Source organism: Lipotes vexillifer, unplaced genomic scaffold, assembly GCF_000442215.2.
Source record: "Lipotes vexillifer unplaced genomic scaffold, Lipotes_vexillifer_v1.1 scaffold1129, whole genome shotgun sequence".
Taxonomy (NCBI): Eukaryota; Metazoa; Chordata; class Mammalia; order Artiodactyla; family Lipotidae; genus Lipotes; species Lipotes vexillifer.
This window is the reverse complement of record NW_006789022.1, coordinates 3,251,213-3,269,761: the sequence shown is the minus strand read 5'-3', so window position 1 is coordinate 3,269,761 and position 18,549 is coordinate 3,251,213. Positions and strand designations below refer to the sequence as shown.

Below are 18,549 nucleotides of genomic sequence, written 5' to 3'. Positions count from 1 at the left end.
AATTGTAACTGTATGAGGTGATGGACTAAACATTATGGTAATCATTTGGCATCATATACGAATGTCAAGTCATTATTCTGTATGTCAATTAGATCTCAATAAAACTGGAAGGAATAAATAAAACAAAAATCTGCAATTAGATGCATGATAGCAAAATGGCAAACAACAAAGGTAAAGAGAAAAATCCTGAGAGTAAAAAAAGACAATTACCTTTAAAGGCACGGCAGTTAGACTGACCTCTAAACAACAGTCAACTATTTTCTCAATAGTAATGATGGAAGGCATTTTTCTGTTTTTCTCTGCCTGACTTATTTCACTAAGAATAATACTCCCTAGGTCCATCCACATTTTGTTGCAAATGGCAGAATTTCATTGTTTTTATGGCTGAGTAATATTCCATTGTATTGATTTATATACATACCATATCTTCTTTATCCATTCATCTGTTGATGGAAACTTAGGTTGCTTCCATATCTTGACTATTGTAAATAATGCTGGTATGAACACTGAGGTGCATGTATCTTTTCGAATTAGTGTTTTCGTTTGCTTTGGATATACACCCAGCAGTGGAATTGCTGGGTCACGTGGTAGTTCTATTTTGAGTTTTTTGAGGAACCTCCATATTGTTTTCCATAGTGGCTGCACCAATTTAGAATCCCACCAACAGTGCACTAGGGTTCCCTTTGCTCCACACCCTCTCCAACATGTGGAATCTAAAAAATAAAACAAATCAATGTATATAACAAAACAGAAGCAGAATCACACATGTAGAGAACAAACTAGTGGTTACCAGTGGGAAGAGGGAAGGGAGGGGAGAGATATGGGTATAGGATTTAGACAAACTACCATATATAAAATAAATATACAACAAGGATATATTTTAGAGCACAGGGGAATATAGCCATTATTTTGTAATAACTTTAAATGGAGCATAATCTATAAAAATATTGAATCACTATATGGTTGGTGGGCTGCACCCAGCAGACCTGGAAGGCCTATACTTGTCCAGCTCTGAGACTGAAAAGAGCCAGGAGATAGCAACAGAGATGTCAATGATTTATTGGATAGAGGATCCTACACTTGCAAAGCAAAAAGGTGCTGGAGCAACAGCGCACCACTTAATGGCAAACGGCAGGTAGGACGTGGGAGCCATCTTCACTACTCAGAGGAGGAGGAGGCTACTGTTTATATGGGGAAGTGACGACAGGTTGTTTCATAAGTTACCAAAGTAACCAGCAGTTGCATTACATCCCTCATAGCCCCTCAGATTGAAAATCCGAGTGCAGGTGTTTCACTTTAATAAACAAGCAGGTGGAACCCTTCTGGCTTAAGGACCATAAAAACTTATGGAAAAAACTGAAAGCCCCTTTTTTTGGGCAACCAGACATTCGGGAAATGCAAATCAACACTACAAAGAAGTATCGGGGAACTTCTCTGGTGGTGCAGTGGTTAAGAATCCGCCTGCCAAATCAGGGGACCCAGGTTCCTGCCCTGATCCAGGAAGATCCCACATGCCACAGAGCAACTAAGCTCATGTGCCACAACTAATGAGCCTGCACTCCAGAGCCTGCGAGCCACAACTACTGAGCCCACGTGACACAACGTGCCACAACGGAAGCCTGCAGTCCTAGACCCTGTGCTCTGCAACAAGAGAAGCCACCACAATGAGAAGCCCGTGCACCACAATGAAGAGTAGCCCCCACTCACCACAACTAGAGAAAGACCGCACGCAGCAATGAGGACCCAATGCAATGAAAAATAAAATAGATAAATAAATAAATTTTATATTAAAAAAAGAAGTATCAGCTCCCAACAGTCAGAACGGCCATGATCACAAAGCCTACAAACAAGAAATGCTGGAGAGTGTGCGGAGAAAAGAGAGCCCTGCTGCACTGATGGTGGGAATGTAAGTTGCTAACAGCCACTCTGGGTAACAGAATGGAGTTTCCTTAAAAATCTAAAAAAATGGAGCTACAGAGAATACTGCAATTCCACTGGTGGGAGTATATCTTGGGAAGACCAAACAACCACAAGACAGAAGCACCCCAGAGTTTAGTGCAGCCCTGTTTACAAGAGCCTAGACATGGAAGCAACCTAAATGCCCTTGGAAGGAAGAATGGATAAAGATGATGTGCTACATATGTACAGTGGAATATTACTCAGCCATGATTTTGTGGTACACAGGCCTCTCACTGCTGCGGCCCCTCCCGTTGTGGAGCACAGGCCCCAGATGCGCAGGCCCAGTGGCCATGGCTCATGGGCCCAGCTGCTCCACGGCATGTGGGATCCTCCCGGTCCAGGGCATGAACCCATGTCCCCTGCACTGGCAGGCGGACTCTCAACCACTGCGCCACCAGGGAAGCCCTACTCTTTGTCTTTTAATTTTCCTACTAGTTTTGTAAGTGGTTGATTTACTACTTTTACTGTATATTTAATTTTACCAATGAGCTTTTTCCTTTCGTAATTTTCACGTTTCTAGTTGTGGCCTTTTCTTTTTTACTTAGGGAAGACCCTTTAACATTTCTTCTAAAGCTGGTCTGGTGGTGAACTCTTTTAGCTTCTGCTTGACTGTAAAAATTTTTGATTCCCTCATCAAATATGAATGAAAGCCTTGGCAGGTAGGGTGTTCTTGCCGTAGGTTTTTCCTTTTCATCACTTTAAATGTATCATGTCACTCCCTTCTGGACTGCAGAGTTTCTGCTGGAAGAGTCAACTGATAGCCTTATGGGAGTTCTCTTGTACATAACTTGTTTTTTCCTTGCTGCTTTTAATATTCTCTGTCTTTAAGTTTTGCTATTTTAATTACAGTGTGTCTTTGTGTGGTCCTCTTCAGGTTGATGCTGTTCGGGACTCTCTAGGTGTCCTGGGCCTGGATGTCTGTTTTCTTTCCCAGGTCAGGGAAGTTTTCAGCTATAATATTATGTCTCCCAATACGTTCTCTGTCTCTTTCTCCCTTCCCCTCTGGGACCCTTATAAGGCAGATGTTACTACACTAGATGTCCCAGAGGTCTCTTAAACTGTGCTCACTTTTTTTTTTCTTTTCAGTTTCAGTGATTTCCGCTACTCTTATCTTCCAACTCACTGATCCATTCCTCTGTATCATTTAATCTACTGTTGATTCCTTCTAGTGTATTTTTCATTTCAGTTATATTCATCTGTTTGGTTCTTTACATCTTCTAACTCTCTGTTAAGCTTCTCACTATGTTCATCCATTCTTCTCCCAAGTTCCCTGATCATCTTTATGATCATTACCTTGAACTCTTTATCAGGTAGTTTGCCTATCTCCACTTCACTGAGTTCTTCTTCTGGGGTCTTAACTTGTTCCTTTGATTGGAACATGCTCCTCTGTTGCTTCATTTTGCCCAATTTGCTGTTTTTTTTTTTCTATGTACCTGGTAGGTTTGTTATGTTTCCTGACCTTAGAGAAATGGCCTTTCATAGGAGATGTCCTATGCATCCCAGCAGTTCACTTCCCTCTGGTCACCACAGCTATATGCTCTAGGGCTGTCCCATACTGTGTGGGCCCTTGTGCTGTAGTGGGGCTGACTAGGCATAGGTGGCCCAGTAGGCGTGGCTGGCCCCTGGTCTGGTTAGTTGCAAGGTTCTGCCTTGTGCAGTGGCTGACAGCCACTCGTTGGCAAGATCTTCATTTTTTATAAGCTCTATAGGGGGTTCCTATGAACATCCAGGTTTGGCAACCAATGGTTAAAAGGATGTTTGTTTGTTTATTCAACTACTAGGTACTGAGTCCCAGGCATTTACACAGTGCCACGAGTTCAGCTATCTTGGTCCCTCCCCCCAGCATCTTCTTTCCCAGCTCTCACCAGCTCGTCTCAAAGCCAAGTCCTATACTTATCTACTGGATCCCACTTCCTGTCACCTTCTCAAGGACATAACTTTAAGAGTCTTCCCCCTGCCTGCTATATTATCAATTTTTATTTCTCTGCTGGATCATTCCCATTAGAATACAAACACATGGGGCTTCCCTGGTGGCACAGTGGTTGAGAATCTGCCTGCCAATGCTGGGGACACGGGTTCAATCCCTGGTCTGGGAAGCTTCCACATGCCGCGGAGCAACTAAGCCTGTGAGCCACAACTACTGAGACGGCGCACTACAGCCTGTGAGCCACAGCTACTGAGCCGCATATCACAACTACTGAAGCCCATGCGCCTAGAGCCCACGCTCCGCAACAAGAGAAGCCACCGCAATGAGAAACCTGCACACCACAACAAAGAGTAGCCTCCGCTCACCGCAACTAAAGAAAGCCCACGCACAGCAACGAAGACCCAATGCAGCCCAAAATAAATAAATTTATTTAAAAAAAAAGAATACAAACATACTTTTATTTTCTCCCATTCTTTAAAAAAAAAAAACAAAAACCTCTTGTCTTCCACTGGACAAACTGGGAACAATCTGAACATTGAAAATAATCATTATCCTAACTAACTAATATAAAACATGAATAAAAACCTTAAGCCTGTAATGATAATCAAAAACAGGGAAGAATTAAAACAAAACAAAAAACTTCCTTGGTCACTACTATGGCACCTACTCCATAACTATTTACTCTGGAAATACAGGAAAATAATTAAGATTTATCCAGCCTGATTAAGATGAACTTCAGCTCATGCAGTTAATAAAGGAAAGCTCTTCTTTACAGGAAAAACACACCCAAATTAGATTAATTGATTCAGACCAGACAAGCATCATAACTGGCTACTAGAAACATTAGGTTAAAGGTTTTTTGGGAACAGGGTGTCCCATAAATCACTTGCTGACTGCAAAGAAGAAAATGTACTTTTAAAAGGAGAGATTAGGGCTTCCCTGGTGGTGCAGTGGTTGACAGTCCGCCTGCCGATGCAGCAGACACGGGTTCGTGCCCCGGTCCGGGAAGATCCCACATGCCGTGGAGCAGCTGGGCCTGTAAGCCATGGCCTGAGCCTGCGCGCGTCCGGAGCCTGTGCTCCGCAACGGGAGAGGCCACAACGGTGAGAGGCCCGTGTACCGCAAAAAAGAAAAAAAAAAAGGGGGAGAGATTTAAAAATAATAATAATAAAATAAATAAATAAATAAAAAGAGAGATTATCTGTTACCACCTTAATCAAGTGATCAAACTTGTTCTAGATAATACAGGGTCAATCTGACATTAAATGCCTCCTAATGAGATGTAATTTGTTGAGATATATATACATTTCAACAAAATAAATATATAGTTATAGTTGATTTTTTTTTGGCTGTGCCACATGGCTTGTGGGATTTTAGTTCTCCAACAAGGGATCAAACCCAGGCCCTTGGCAGTGAAAGTGCTGAGTCCTAACCACTGGACCACCAGGGAATTCCTATAGTTGATTATATATATGTATACCTATATATTCCTAGAAGAAGAAAACAGAAAGAAAAAGAGGCAGAAAAAAATCTTGAAGAAATAATGGCCAAATATTCCCTAAGCTTTGTGAAAGACATAAATTTACAGATTCAAGAAGCTCAGAGAACCCCAAGCAACATAAAATCAAATAAGGGCCTTCCCTGGTGGTGCAGTGGTTAAGAATACGCCTGTCAAGCAGGGGACACGGGTTCGAGCCCTGGTCCGGGAAGATCCTACATTCCACAAAGCACCTAAGCCCATGTGCCATGACTACTGAGCCTGAGCTCTAGAGCCCGCAAGCCACAACTACTAAAGCCTGTGCTCACAGAGCCCCTGCTCCACAAGAAGAGAAGCCACGACAATGAGAAGCCTGTGCACCGCAACGAGGAGTAGCCTGCACTCACCACAACTAGAGAAAGCCCGCACACAGCAACGAAGACCCAACACAGCCCCAAATAAGTAAATAAATAAATAAGTAAATTCAAAGAAAACCACATCTAAGTACATAAACCATCAACTGTGAAAATCCAAATACAAGAAAAAAAGTTAAAAAGCAACCAGGGACTCCCCTGGTGGCACAGTGGTTAAGAATCCACCTGCCAACGCAGGGGACATGGGTTTGAGCCCTGGTCCAGGAAGATCCCACATGCTGCGGAGCAACTAAGCCTGTGCGCCACAACTACTGAGCCTGCACTCTAGAGTCCACAAGCCACAACTACTGAAGCCCGCGTGCCTAGAGCCCATGCTCTGCAACAACATAAGCCACCACAGTGAGAAGCTGGCACACCACAACGAAGAGCAACCCCTGCCCGCTGCAACTAGAGAAAGCCCGCACAGCAACAAAGACCCAGTGCAGCCAAAAATAAATAAATAAATTTATTTTTTAAAAAAAGAAAAGTAAAAGAGGGCTTCCCAGGTGGCGCAGTGGTAAAGAATCCTCCTGCCAATGCAGGGCACATGGGTTTGAGCCCTGGTCCAGGAAGATCCCACATGCTGTGGAGCAACTAAGCCCATGCGCCACAACTACTGAGCCTGCGCTCTAGAGCCCGCGAGCCACAACTTATGAAGCCCATGTGCCACAACTACTGAAGCCCGCATGCCTAAAGCCCGTGCTCCACAACAAGAGAAGCCACTGCAATGAGAAGCCCATGCACTGCAACAAAGAGTAGCCCCTGCTCTCAGCAACTAGAGAAAACCTGTGTGCAGCCAAAAATTAAATAAGTGAATAAATAAATTTATAAAAATAAAGAAAAGTAAAAGTATTTGTCATCAGTAGAACTGCACTACAAAAAGTACTAAGGAAAATTCTCCAGGTTAAAGGGAAGTGATGGGAACTGGATATTCGGGAAGAAATGAAGAGCACTGGAAACAGTAAATATATGAGTAAGTATAAAAGACTATTTTTTCCTCTTTATTTCTGTAAGATAAAAATTATACTATTATATTGTGGAGTTTATAAAGTATGTAGATGCAATAAATATGACAACTATAGCATAAAAGATGGAGGAGAGGGTTGCAAACTTCTCACATTTTATATGAAGCTGACTGTGAAAAGTTAATGATGCATATTGTATCCCTAGAGCAACCACTGGAAAAAAAAAAGCAATTACAAATAGCTAAAATACCAACAGACAAATTTAAATGGAATTAAAATTTTTTTTTCAACTGTTCAAAACATAGGAAAGAAGGAAGAGAGGAACAAAAAACAGAAGGGAAAAACAGAAAAAAAAATAGTAAAATGATAGGCCAAAATCCAACCTTAGCAAAATTATTAACTATTAATAAACTAAACACTCCAATTAAATTCTCAGCTCTCATCTTGCTTGGCCTATAAGCAAAATTTGTCACAGCTGATTATTCTTTCCCTGAATCATTTTCTTCTCCTGGCTCCTAGGACACTACATTCATTTATTTTTCTTCCTACCTCACAAGCTGTGCTCCTGTTCAGTGCCCTCCCTCAGAACTGAGAATTGAGTCCAGAAATAGCCCTGGGACTCAGTGCTTGATCCTCCTCTTTCTTAGAACTCGCTTGGCCTAGTTTCAAAGTCCAATTCTGCCCACTCTTGGCCCAGACCTGTCTCCTCAACTCCTTATATCTATGGCCTGTTCACTATCTCCACCCAGATGTCTAACAAACAACTGTCCACCTCGTTGGACATGTCCAACACAACTTATTTTGCCCCAAATCTACTCTACCCTGAGTAACCAGCCTTATTTCAAGAGAAGAGCATGAATCCCTTTGATTGCTCCCATCAAAAGCCTGGAGTTATCATAAACTACTCTTTTTCTCTCACACCCTGCATTCAGTTCATCAAGTAATTGATCCTATTGGTTCTACCTCCAAAATACATCCAGAGTGCAACTACTACTCATACAACCTTGGTCCCAGCTATCATCACCTCTTGCCTAGATTACTGAAAAGGCCTCTGCATCCATGTCCCTGCTTCTATCCTAGGTCCTTACAATCTGTTCTGACTACAGCAACCAAATGATTCTTTTAAAATAGAAGTCAGAGGGAATCCCCTAGAGGTTCAGTGGTTAGGACTTGGCGCTTTCACTGCGGTGGCTTGGTTCAATCCCTGGTCAAGGAACTAAGATCCCACAAGCCACGCAGTGCGGCCCAAAAAATAAATAAATAAAACAGAAGTCAGATAGTATAACTGTTCATCAAAACCCTGCAGTGGCTCCCCACGTCACTCAGAGTAAACGCTAAATCCTCACACTGGCTTTAAAAGGCCCCACATGATCTGGTCTCCCACTTCCCCTCTAACCTCACCTGGTACTACTCTCTTTCTCACCTGTCCCCAGATGCAGTGGCTTCTTTGCTGTCCTTTAACTCATCAGACATATCCTTGCCTGAAGGCCTTTACACTGGTTCTTCCCTCTGCCTGGTACTCTTCTCCATATATCCACATGGCAAACTCCCTTACCTCCCCCCTTCTTGGATAGATGCCATCTTCTTAATAGGGCCTCTCTTAATAACCATCCTATTTAAAATTACAACTTGCTCCTCCAAACCTAGAACTCCTGATTAGTTTACCCTACTCTACTTTTATTTATGGATTTATCACAGGGCAAAAATATATACTGGACCATTTACTTATTATGTATATTTTAAGTTATCTGTTTCCCCTACTACAATGTATATTCCACAAGGGGAGGGTTCTTTGTCTCTTTCATCCTTGACTGTATCTCCATAACTGACTGAATGAACACTAAGTGCCAAAGAGGAGCAGATAAAATGCCTCGTGCAGTAGCAGGGGGCACCAGGAGAGCAGAGAGGCCTTCCCGTGCGTGGGCTCTGCCTACCTCCCTCCAGTCTTATCCTGTACCTTTCTCTTCCTGTTCATTGCTTTCCAGCTGCACTGGCCTTCTTGATTCTTTTTTAATTTTTTAAAAAATTAATTAATTTATTTGGTTGTGTTGTGTTGGGTCTTCCTTGCTGCACGCAGGCTTTCTCTAGTTGCATCGAGCGGGAGCTATTCTTCGTTGCAGTGCGCAGGATTCTCACTGCAGTGGTTTCTCTTGTTGTGGAGCTTGGCCTTTAGGCACGCAGGCTTCAGTAGCTGTGGTATGTGGGCTCAGGAGTTGTGGCTCGCAGCTCTAGAGCACAAGCTCAGTAGTTGTGGTGCACATGCTTATTGCTCCGTGGCCTGTGGGATCTTCCTGGACTAGGGATCGAACCCGTGTCCCCTGCATTGGCAGGCGGATTCTTAACCACTGTGCCACCAAGGAAGTCCCTTGATTCTTTAATACAGCAAGACTGTCCCATCGTAGGGCCTTTGTTCTAGCTGTCCACACTGCCTAGACAACTCTTACCCTCTCCTTTGCATGGTTAGATCCCTCTTCTTTGCATGGTTGGATCCTTCTTGTAGTTCATGTCTCTGCTTAAATATCAAGTCTTCAGAGCAGCCTTCCCTGCCACCCAATCTGATATACCTCCTCCATCACTTTCTGAACACCTCATCCTACTTTAATTCTCGGTATAACCCTTATCAGTACCTGAAAATTTCTTCTCAATTCTTTTTAACAGCTATCCTCACCCACACTACTTTTTTTTTTTTTAATTTAATTAATTAATTTATTTATTTATGGCTGTGTTGGCTCTTCATTTCTGTGCGAGGACTTTCTCTAGTTGCGGAAAGCAGGGGGCCATTCTTCATCGCGGTACACCAACCTCTCACTATCGCAGCCTCTCATTGCAGAGCACAGGCTCCAGACGCGCAGGCTCAGTAATTGTGGCTCACGGGGCTAGTTGCTCCGCGGCATGTGGGATCCTCCCAGACCAGGGCTCGAACCTGTGTCCCCTGCATTGGCAGTCAGATTCTCAACCACTGCGCCACCAGGGAAGCCCCTCACCCACACTATTAAATTCCATACTACAAAGTAAGCTCCACAAAATAGACTTAACTGTGCTATTCATCACCATATCCCCAGCACCTAGGACAGTGCTTGACAAGGAACAGGTGCTCAATTAACACTTGTTGAGTGGATGGAGGCAGGTGAACTTGACCCTATGGGTGGACAGGATTCACTCTTTTCTTCCAAAGGGCATCAGGCTGTCCCTGGGGACCTTTAGGATGCCAATCCACAGGGAAGAGAAGGCTCCTGTTTTTGAAGTTAAGGAGAGAAAGAATCTCACCTCTGAATGGTTTCTTCCTGTTCCTTAACCATGTGTGCCAACTGCTGGAAGATGGAGCCCAGCTCAACAATTGTGGACTCAATATTCTGCATGGTGTCTGCCCGGCTCTGGATGTAGGAATCCTTCAGAGGAGAGACAGCATACATGAGCACTGGGAGCTTCTGCAGGGGAGGGCCTGCCTCTTTAGGACCCTCCACTTTGCCATTCCACCCATGGCACATTCCAAACATTTGCTTGTGACCACAGAGGAAAACAGGAGCAACTCCTCCCAAGCTCAGAGCGTGGATACCTGCTCATCAATGAGCTGCAGCTGCTGGCTGGTCCTAGAGTCCATCATGTCAATGGCCACGTCCCCAGAGGCTCGAGACTCCGCCCCCAAAACCACAGCACCGCCCCCTGGGGGAAGAAAGAAGACATGGCACTTCTTAGTGGTTAAAAGGTTCAAAGCCCACATGCTCTGGATTTGAATCCCAGCTCTGGCACTTACTAGCCTTGTGACCCTGGACAAGTCATTTAACCTCTCTGAGCCTCAGTTTCCTCACCTGTAAAATGGGGGATAATAATAGTTGCTTTCTCAAAAGGTGGTTGTGAAAATTAAATGACAGAATGGGAATACAACGAGTAAGTGCAAAAAAAATTAGAAACTGTCATTCTTCTGAACATGATTGAATTCACCCCCAACACTGAGAATGCTGGAGACTAGGTGTGGATCATAAATCCCAGCAATCAGGTCTGACCTCTGAGAGACAAAGCCTAGCAACCTCCTTGGCCCTCCATTCTCCTACCCAAGCCCTGCCTTTGGAAGATACCAGAACCGGAGTAACTAAGCCTTATCCCTCAGGGCTCCCTGTATTGCCTGTGACTTACCTAGGTGGTTGGGGGCAAGGGGCAGGGCTGACACGGGTGCCCGGGAGAACTGCTCCCGCCGGCTCCTCTGCTGCTTCAGGTTCTAGGGTTGGGGAAGAAATGCAAAGGTCCTGAGGCCGCTGGAAAGTGGGGACATTAAAGAGATTCCTCCTGGTGCCCGTGACCCTGTTGCCCTTGCCCTTCCACTTGTCCCCTTCCCACTTCCCTCTGGGGCCCTCACCCCTGATTCCTATCCCTCCTACACAGATTCTTCTCACCTCTGTCCTCACTTCTAAAACTGATTTGAAGTCATTGGACATGGAGGCCAGTTTTGACTGAAAGAAAAGGAGAGAGGGTCAGCCAGAGAAGACAATGCCTTCCTCCCTTCTGCCTCTCCCTCCCCCGGGTCCCACCTGCAGGGAGACCACGATGGTGTTGGAATGGGTTTGCAGGTGCCGGCCGCTCTGGCTGCCCTTGGCTCTCACGAAATCTTGAAGCTGGGCGATTTGTTTGTTAAGGCTATTGATGTCCTGGTGAAAGAGCCAACAGAAAAACTGAGTATCAACCATGGGGTCCTCAGCCAGCATCTCTCCCACATGGACATCTCTGGCAGGGACGGCAGGGTGGACATTACTAGCAGGGGTGATGGTATCTTGGACAGACCAGAAGGGCCTGCTGGGATAGTCCAAGCTCTGTAGTTTGCTCAGGCTCAGTGCCTGCGGGGTAGAGCCAGAGAGAGGTGAAATATGGCCCTGTCCATCCGTAAAGACCTGAGGTGTTTACTCCCTCCACCCTGCTGCCCTACCCCCACTGTGAGGCCATGCTCATGGCCAGAGAACCCTTCAAAAGGCCAAAATCTCAGACCCAGAGCATGCTGAGCAACAAAGCATCTGTGCTGTACTCAGGAGACAGGAAGAGTCAAAGGCAACATGGCTTCCCAGAAGCATCAACGAAATGCTTTTTATATACAGAATTCCTTTTAAAAATTACTATTGCAAAAGAGTGAAAGATGTGACTTGTCTAATGTTATACACGATGAATTAGTAGCACAGCCAGGCTTTCTACACCAGGCCAATGGATTATCTGCTTCCCAATCCTGCCTGCCAATGGCCTCATGAGACAAGGGAGATGAAGGAGGTGGCTGCGAGTGGCAGAGAAAGCTTGCCACCCCAGGACAGCGAAGTCCAGGGAAAGACCACAGGAAGAAGAGGAGGGGGAGGGGGAGGGGGAAGAGGTCAAAAATAGTGAGCTCAAGATACAGGCTAGGAAAAAAACTAGATTAAGGGCTTCCCTAGCGGCACAGTGGTTAAGAATCCACCTGCCAGTGCAGGGGATGCGGGTTCGAGCCCTGGTCCGGAAGAACCCACATGCCGCGGAGCAACTAAGCCCGTGTGCCTCAACTACTGAGCCTGCGATCCACAATTACTGAGCCCACGAGCCACAACTACTGAAGCCCGCGCTCCTAGAGCCCGTGCTCTACAACAAGAGAAGCCACCGCAATGAGAAACCCACGCACTGCAACGAAGAGTAGCCCCCACTCGCCACAACTAGAGAAAGCCCGCGGGCAGCAACAAAGACCCAACGCAGCTAAAATATAAATAAATAAATGTTAAAAAAAAAAAAAAAAAAAAAACTAGATTAGGCAACTTCTAGAGTCCCTCCAATAGTACCCCCAGTTAGTATCCCTCCAATTAGTACCCTAGCCCCAAAGATTCTCTCGAGACCCCTGGACGATTTCTGCTGCTGACTGCTCTGTCCTTTCGGAGTTAATGGAGCCTGCTCACAGCCATGTGTCCAAAACTGCATTCCAGGTTTTTCCCCCACAAAATCTCCTCTCGCAGGAACTTAGAAAATGGCACCACTCCCCACTTAGTTGCCCAAGCTAGAAGCTTCTAAGTCACATACTGACATCTCCTTAACCCAACCTCTATGCCACAGCACAACCATAACCTACACTGAGTGTTTACTACATACTCGGCACTTTGTGAACAGAACAGCAGTCTCAGGTTTGATTACTGTGCGCCATGCAACCTGCTAAGCAGCTTATGACTTTCTCTTAACTTAACATAGCAAACAACTCTTAATTTCCCCCCCAGAGCTATTCCCCCTTCCTTCTTTGCCACTTTGGTAAATGGCACCACCGCTCACCAGGTGCTCAGAAGAAAACCTTAAAAAATCAACCTCAATTCCTCTCTCTTCCCTTAATCCACAAGGAACCCACAAAGAACCCAGCTGATTCCAACATATACTCTGAATGTGTCCACTCATCTCCTTCTCTAACAAAGCCACCCTAGTCCAAAATGTCCTCTCTCTAAAAATTGCCCAGAGCCTCCTAAGTGATCTTCCTTTTAGAATTTGCCCCCTACAATCCACTTTCCACACAACAACCAGAGTGATCTTCTAAACCAAAAATAGTGCATGTCATTCTCCTGCTTCAAAATCTTCCAAGAGCTTCCCACTAAATTTAGTACACGATCCAAATTCCTCACCTAGCTTACACGGGCTATGTGGTCTCGCCCCACTCACTCCTCTGACCTCATCCAGCCACAGGCCTCCTTCTCACTGGCTGTGCTGCAGCCACACTGGCCTGTTTCACAGCCTTTCACATCAAGGTTGCCCAGGCCTTGGGGCCTTTCCCTTTGCTATTCCCACTTTCTGGAATGTGCCCCCGTCAGATCTTTGGATGACCAACTTTCTCCTTACCATTCAGGTCTCCATGTCCCTTCCTCAGCCAAACCATCCTAGATCACCCCATGTAAAGTAGGCCCCTACCCTGAGGAACTCACTCACCTCATTTCTTTAATAGAATGTGCCACTACCTGAAACTGTCTTTTCTGTTTGCTTGTATAGTGTCTAGTTCACCCATTCAGCAAGGAAGTTCCCAAGGGCAGGGACCGCATGTGTCTTGTTCACTGCTGCATCCTCAGAACCAGGCAGCCAAAGTCACTCAATAATGTGAGTGATTGAAAAAATAAACTAATAAATCCTTGTAACAACCCTGTGAAGTGGGTACTGTTATTATCCCCTTTTTATTTATAAGGGAACTGAAGCTCAGAGTAGTTAGGTAGCTTACCCAAGGTCACACCCTAACTGGTGAGCCTGGGATTTGAAGTCTGTCAAAATCCAGTCAGTGGTTCTTAAATGCCTATGCAATAATGCCCCAGTAATTAACGGAACCCTCTCTTTTCTACTCAGCACAGCATCTCCTGAATGTGTCTGCCCTTTGGCCTCTGCCATAATCATCTTCATACTGGAGGACTGCACAAGCCTCCTCCCTAGCCTCTCTGACCGTTCATGCTCCAGGGTGTTCCTTTTTCCCCCATGGTCATTCAATTTCTCATTTTATTCTTATTACATTGTTCCGGGAAAGAAACAAATAACACTGTTAGAACTGCTATACTAGGGTCTTGCAGACAGAATTGGAATCCAGGTTCTAATCGTCTTTGCAGCCCACACACTTCAGAGTGATTCCACACTCCTTAGCAAGCAAGCCCCCATGACGGTCTTCACAGACAGCTACCAGTCTACCTTTTCAGCCTCATTTGCTGCCAATCACTCAATTCAATCAACAAATACTGAGTACCTAATACATGCCAGACACTGCTACAGGCATTTGGGATACATCCATGAACAAACAGAAAGAAAAATCTCTGCTCTTATGGCATTAACACTTTTTTTTTTCTTTTTTTTGAGGAAGATGAGGTAAGTGGGAGAAAACAAACAATAAACATAAGTTAATTATAGAGACCATTAGAACGTAACAAGTGCTATAAAAAAGAAAATAGAGCAAGATAAGCGAGATCAGAGTTGGGTGCTGGGGTAGTAAAGAGCATGGTGACAGTAGGCCTCCCCGAGCAGGTGATATCTGAGCAAAAACTTGAACTTTCCCTTTTATAAGACCTGCCTCTGCACACACTGTTTCCTTTGTCTGGCACGTTCTTCCACTGCTTCTCCACAAGCCTTGAAACCAACTCAGATGTGGCATCCTCAATAAAATCTTTCCCAGTGTCCCCAGACTATCTCATTCATCTTTTCATAAGATCTTTTCTGTACCACTTGCCTCCTATTCATTGTAAGTGTGAGTTTATGGGGCTGGATACCTCTTTAGACAATAAGCCCTTGAAGGCAGGTATCCTGCCTCGTAATGTTTGTGTGGCAAGTGCCCAGCACAGTGCTTTGTACACAGTAGATGATCACTGACACACTGGATGAGCGGGATGTTTGGGGCTGGCTCTAGAAACTTTTCTCTGGGACCCTAGAGCAAGGGAAAATGATGGAAGTGATCCAATTGAAATGCTGGGCTCTCCCGATCGCTAGTCACTCACCTGTTTGATAATGTAAGTTAGCTCCTCAATTTCCACTGCTTTATCATCAAAGAGGGACTTGCGCTTTGCCACTGCAGAGACAAACAAGAAGCCACGACAAGTGAAGTTGAAGACCAGGCTCAGGGAGTATGGTTCCTCCGCCCTCCCGGGTTCGCTGCCCCAGTTCTGAAAGGCCCCGAGAACACTCACAGATTGTCAGCTTCTCCAGCTTGGCAAATGTGTTGCTGAGGTCTTTCCCAATGCGCCTGCAAACGAGCATTAATGGGAACACTGCGGGAAGGGAAGGAGAGGGCCTTTCCCACATTAGCACCAGCACAACCAATCCCAGTCCTCACGGCCAAGGTCACCACAGGCAAGGCTACCTCTCTTCAGACACTGGTCATCCCACCACATAACTTCTCTCAACTCACTTGGCCATGAGGGTGAATTCACTGCGCTGCCCGACAGCACGCAGAGTTGGCTTGTTTGTCTGGATTCCATTCTGAAAAGCAACGTAAAGAGGTAAAACTTTAGTTTTCCCTCCCCATTTCCAGCTTTCACTGTTCCTCAGGTGTCTACTAAACTCACCCTCTAACACTAGTGGCATCCACCACCAGACGGTCCATACAGGTAGACCTGGGTTCAAATCTAGGTGCCACCTCTTACTACATGGGGGGTTTGGGGCAAGTTGCTTAAACCATTCTGAATCTCTACTTCCTCTTCTGTAAAATGAAGACAATCCATGCACCTCTTGTTCTTGCTAAGATTAAAAACCCTAAGGGTTGTAAATTATTTTAGCCAAATACCAGGGCCATTCTAAGCACTAAATAAATGGTAACTAGTATTACCATTCTATCCCTCCAATCCGGGAATCAGAGAGGATAAATGTAAAACTCTTGGAGATCGTACAGAAGAGCAGCTAACAAGAGATGACCAGTAAAAATATTTTAAATTACGTTTATTCAGGTTTCACTTGGATTCGGAAAGTCTGGACCAAGACAAATCTAATTTTTAAAAAAGCACTCCAAAGTGGTTTTGATTAAAACTACTTATTTAGAAACCTTCCTTCATTTTACAGGTACAAAACCTGAGATCCAACTAGATTAACTTCTGTGTTGTCACAGAGCAAACTTGGTAAAATTATACTGGAACTAGAGTTCAAAGTGCTTGTCTTTGAGCTAAAAGCTCTTTCGAGAACCTGTTCCTTATCCAAACCAAATATACTTGCAGCCACCTCTTGCGCTGAGATATTCCCTCCAGAATAGCAACCCTACGCTCAGGGAATTCCTGATTTAAAAAAAAAAAAAAAAAGCCTAGATCCTTGCCTCTAGATTAGCTAGCCCACCTCTTCTCTGTTGCTTGGTAGATCCTACCACCCTCCCCAAGCTGGACCAGTTCTCCATCGGGCTCCCCCAAGAATTACTTCAACCAACGGTGCTGGAGCACCGCCTCTCCCAGGTCTGAGTATGAGTCACTCTTGCCTTTCCCACTCCAGGTCCTTACCTGACGGCTCTGCAGGGACTTGCAGGCAGACAGGAACTCCTGGGTCCGATCCCGGCAGGACATGGTGTCGGGAAGGGGAGGGACCAGGGCCACTGGTGGGGGCAGAGGGGCGATGTCGCTGCTGCTACTGCCAGCAGTTGCAGGGGACAGGACCTGTGTCTTTGAGAGACCCAGGTAGACACCCTGATCCGTGTTCTTAGACCCGTAGCGTTTCCGCGGGATCATTGAGACGCATAACCTTGGACTGTGGTGGAGGGGAGAGTGTCATTCCCCAGGCAGCATCCTTCCCCACAAATCCCCCCCAGTCAGCAGATCCTCGGGGCCCCTTTGCACTTGGCACGGACTTTCGCACCCGAAGCCACCCGCAGATCCTGGGGCCGACCCGCAGCGGGCAGGACCCCGCTTCTTCTCTGGCCCAAGCCGTCCGGCTCCTCAGACTCTTCTTCCAACTTGGTTCTGGCGGCCAGAGCGCGGGCCGGGGCCCTGAAGTAGAGGCAGGGCCAGAGCCAGGTCCTATGGCTCCGAAGCTCCAGTCCGGCCCGTGCAACTGCCCTAGGCCCTAAGTGGGCCCTCGCGTATCCACGGGTTCCTCCGACTCGTCAGGGAGAAACGGTGACGGACCTCCTGAGACGGACACACTTCGGTGGTCGGAGGGGGGAAATCTCTAGGTGTTTATTTGAAGCAGGAAGTACCACCCTCGCCTCGCCTAAGTCCCACCGTCTGGAGGACTGCAACCACTGATTAGCTAAGGCCGACGTCTTTCTCAACAGGGGCTTTCCTGATTGGACGGCGACGTATTCGCTCACTTCGAGCCGGGCCGGCAGGGCTTGCCCGCTTGCCCCTGGTTCCCTTCCCCCCAGCCCCCGCCGTCCCCGGAGCTGCCCAGAGCAGACACTGCGGTCAGACCCCTCTTAGAGCGTGTCCTACCTCCTCTCTGCCGCCTGGCGCCGCCGCTGCCACCGCCACTGCCACAATCCCCCGGGTCGTCACCGCCTTCTCCCCGGGAACCGAAGCCGCCGAAACCCGACCAAAGACTAGAAGCCGCCACGTCACCCACACGTAACCCCACCCCCGGTGACGAGCGGGCGGTGCCACGCCTTTTCAAGCCCGGCGACCCTAGAGACACGCCCCTCCACCCAAACGCGAATGCAACTCCGCTCTCCCATTGGCTAGGCCGCAACCGTGGCCCCGCCCCCAAGGAACGGGAGCCGGGGGCCCAAGGGGCTGGGCCAGCCTCGGGGGAGGAGCCTTAAAGAGCCCGCAGCCTTGGTGGTGCCCGCGCCCTGTGCGCGCAAAGCGAGCCTTGGCGGCACAAGCTCTCAGGCAGGTACAAGTTAGAAACTTTATTCTCTGGAGAGAGGCTGGGGCGGACTGAGAACAGGGCTGGGGTCACCCCTTCTCCGGCTCCTCCTGGATCCCCTCCCGGTTGCACTCCTGGAACGTACACGCCTGCTTTGGATTGTGGACTGATTGCCTCTTGTTTGACCGCGAGGAGCCCCGACGGATGAACAGGGAGAGCCGCCGCCACAGCACAGTGATCAGAAACCTTTCGTGCGACTTGAGATTCCGGTTTTCCGCCGAGTCTGCATCGACCCCTTCTTGGCCTGCGAGGATGCGAGGCCGCTGAGCTCTACCCTCCCCAGTCCAACCTCCGGGTGGTCCATCCCGCACTCCCGGCTTCCTGGGCACCCTTGTGTGTCTCCGGTCCCACCTTCCTGAACTTCCTGTGACCCGGCCTCCTAGGCCTGCTCACCCGAAGTCTTAAAGTCCTTGCCTTGGCAGCAGCCCATGGCCCCACGCGCGGCCCCCGCACTCGGTTCCACCCACGCAAGCCCGCCGACTCCCGGCCCTGCTTTTGTGAAATCAGATACCCCCCATCACCCCAGCT

General features: G+C 47.0%; 1 protein-coding gene across 3 annotated transcripts in view; it reads right to left on the bottom strand.

Moving 5' to 3' along the window:
- The window catches only part of STX5 (syntaxin 5), a 28,675-nt gene extending 10,938 nt beyond the window's left edge, over nucleotides 1-17,737 (bottom strand). For 2 of the 3 annotated variants that reach the window (XM_007462122.1, XM_007462123.1), the window contains exons 1-10: nucleotides 17,589-17,737; nucleotides 16,662-16,905; nucleotides 15,590-15,660; nucleotides 15,369-15,424; nucleotides 15,180-15,250; nucleotides 11,268-11,384; nucleotides 11,133-11,189; nucleotides 10,876-10,957; nucleotides 10,298-10,404; nucleotides 10,009-10,130 (exon numbers count right to left, since the gene is read on the bottom strand). In XM_007462122.1, the coding sequence (XP_007462184.1) occupies nucleotides 10,009-10,130; nucleotides 10,298-10,404; nucleotides 10,876-10,957; nucleotides 11,133-11,189; nucleotides 11,268-11,384; nucleotides 15,180-15,250; nucleotides 15,369-15,424; nucleotides 15,590-15,660; nucleotides 16,662-16,886 (908 nt within the window). In that variant the 5' untranslated portion in view covers nucleotides 16,887-16,905; nucleotides 17,589-17,737. The remainder of the gene's footprint in view (nucleotides 1-10,008; nucleotides 10,131-10,297; nucleotides 10,405-10,875; nucleotides 10,958-11,132; nucleotides 11,190-11,267; nucleotides 11,385-15,179; nucleotides 15,251-15,368; nucleotides 15,425-15,589; nucleotides 15,661-16,661; nucleotides 16,906-17,588) is intronic. The other variant, XM_007462124.1, reaches the window with a different exon arrangement.
- Between the last annotated feature and the right edge of the window lie 812 nt (nucleotides 17,738-18,549).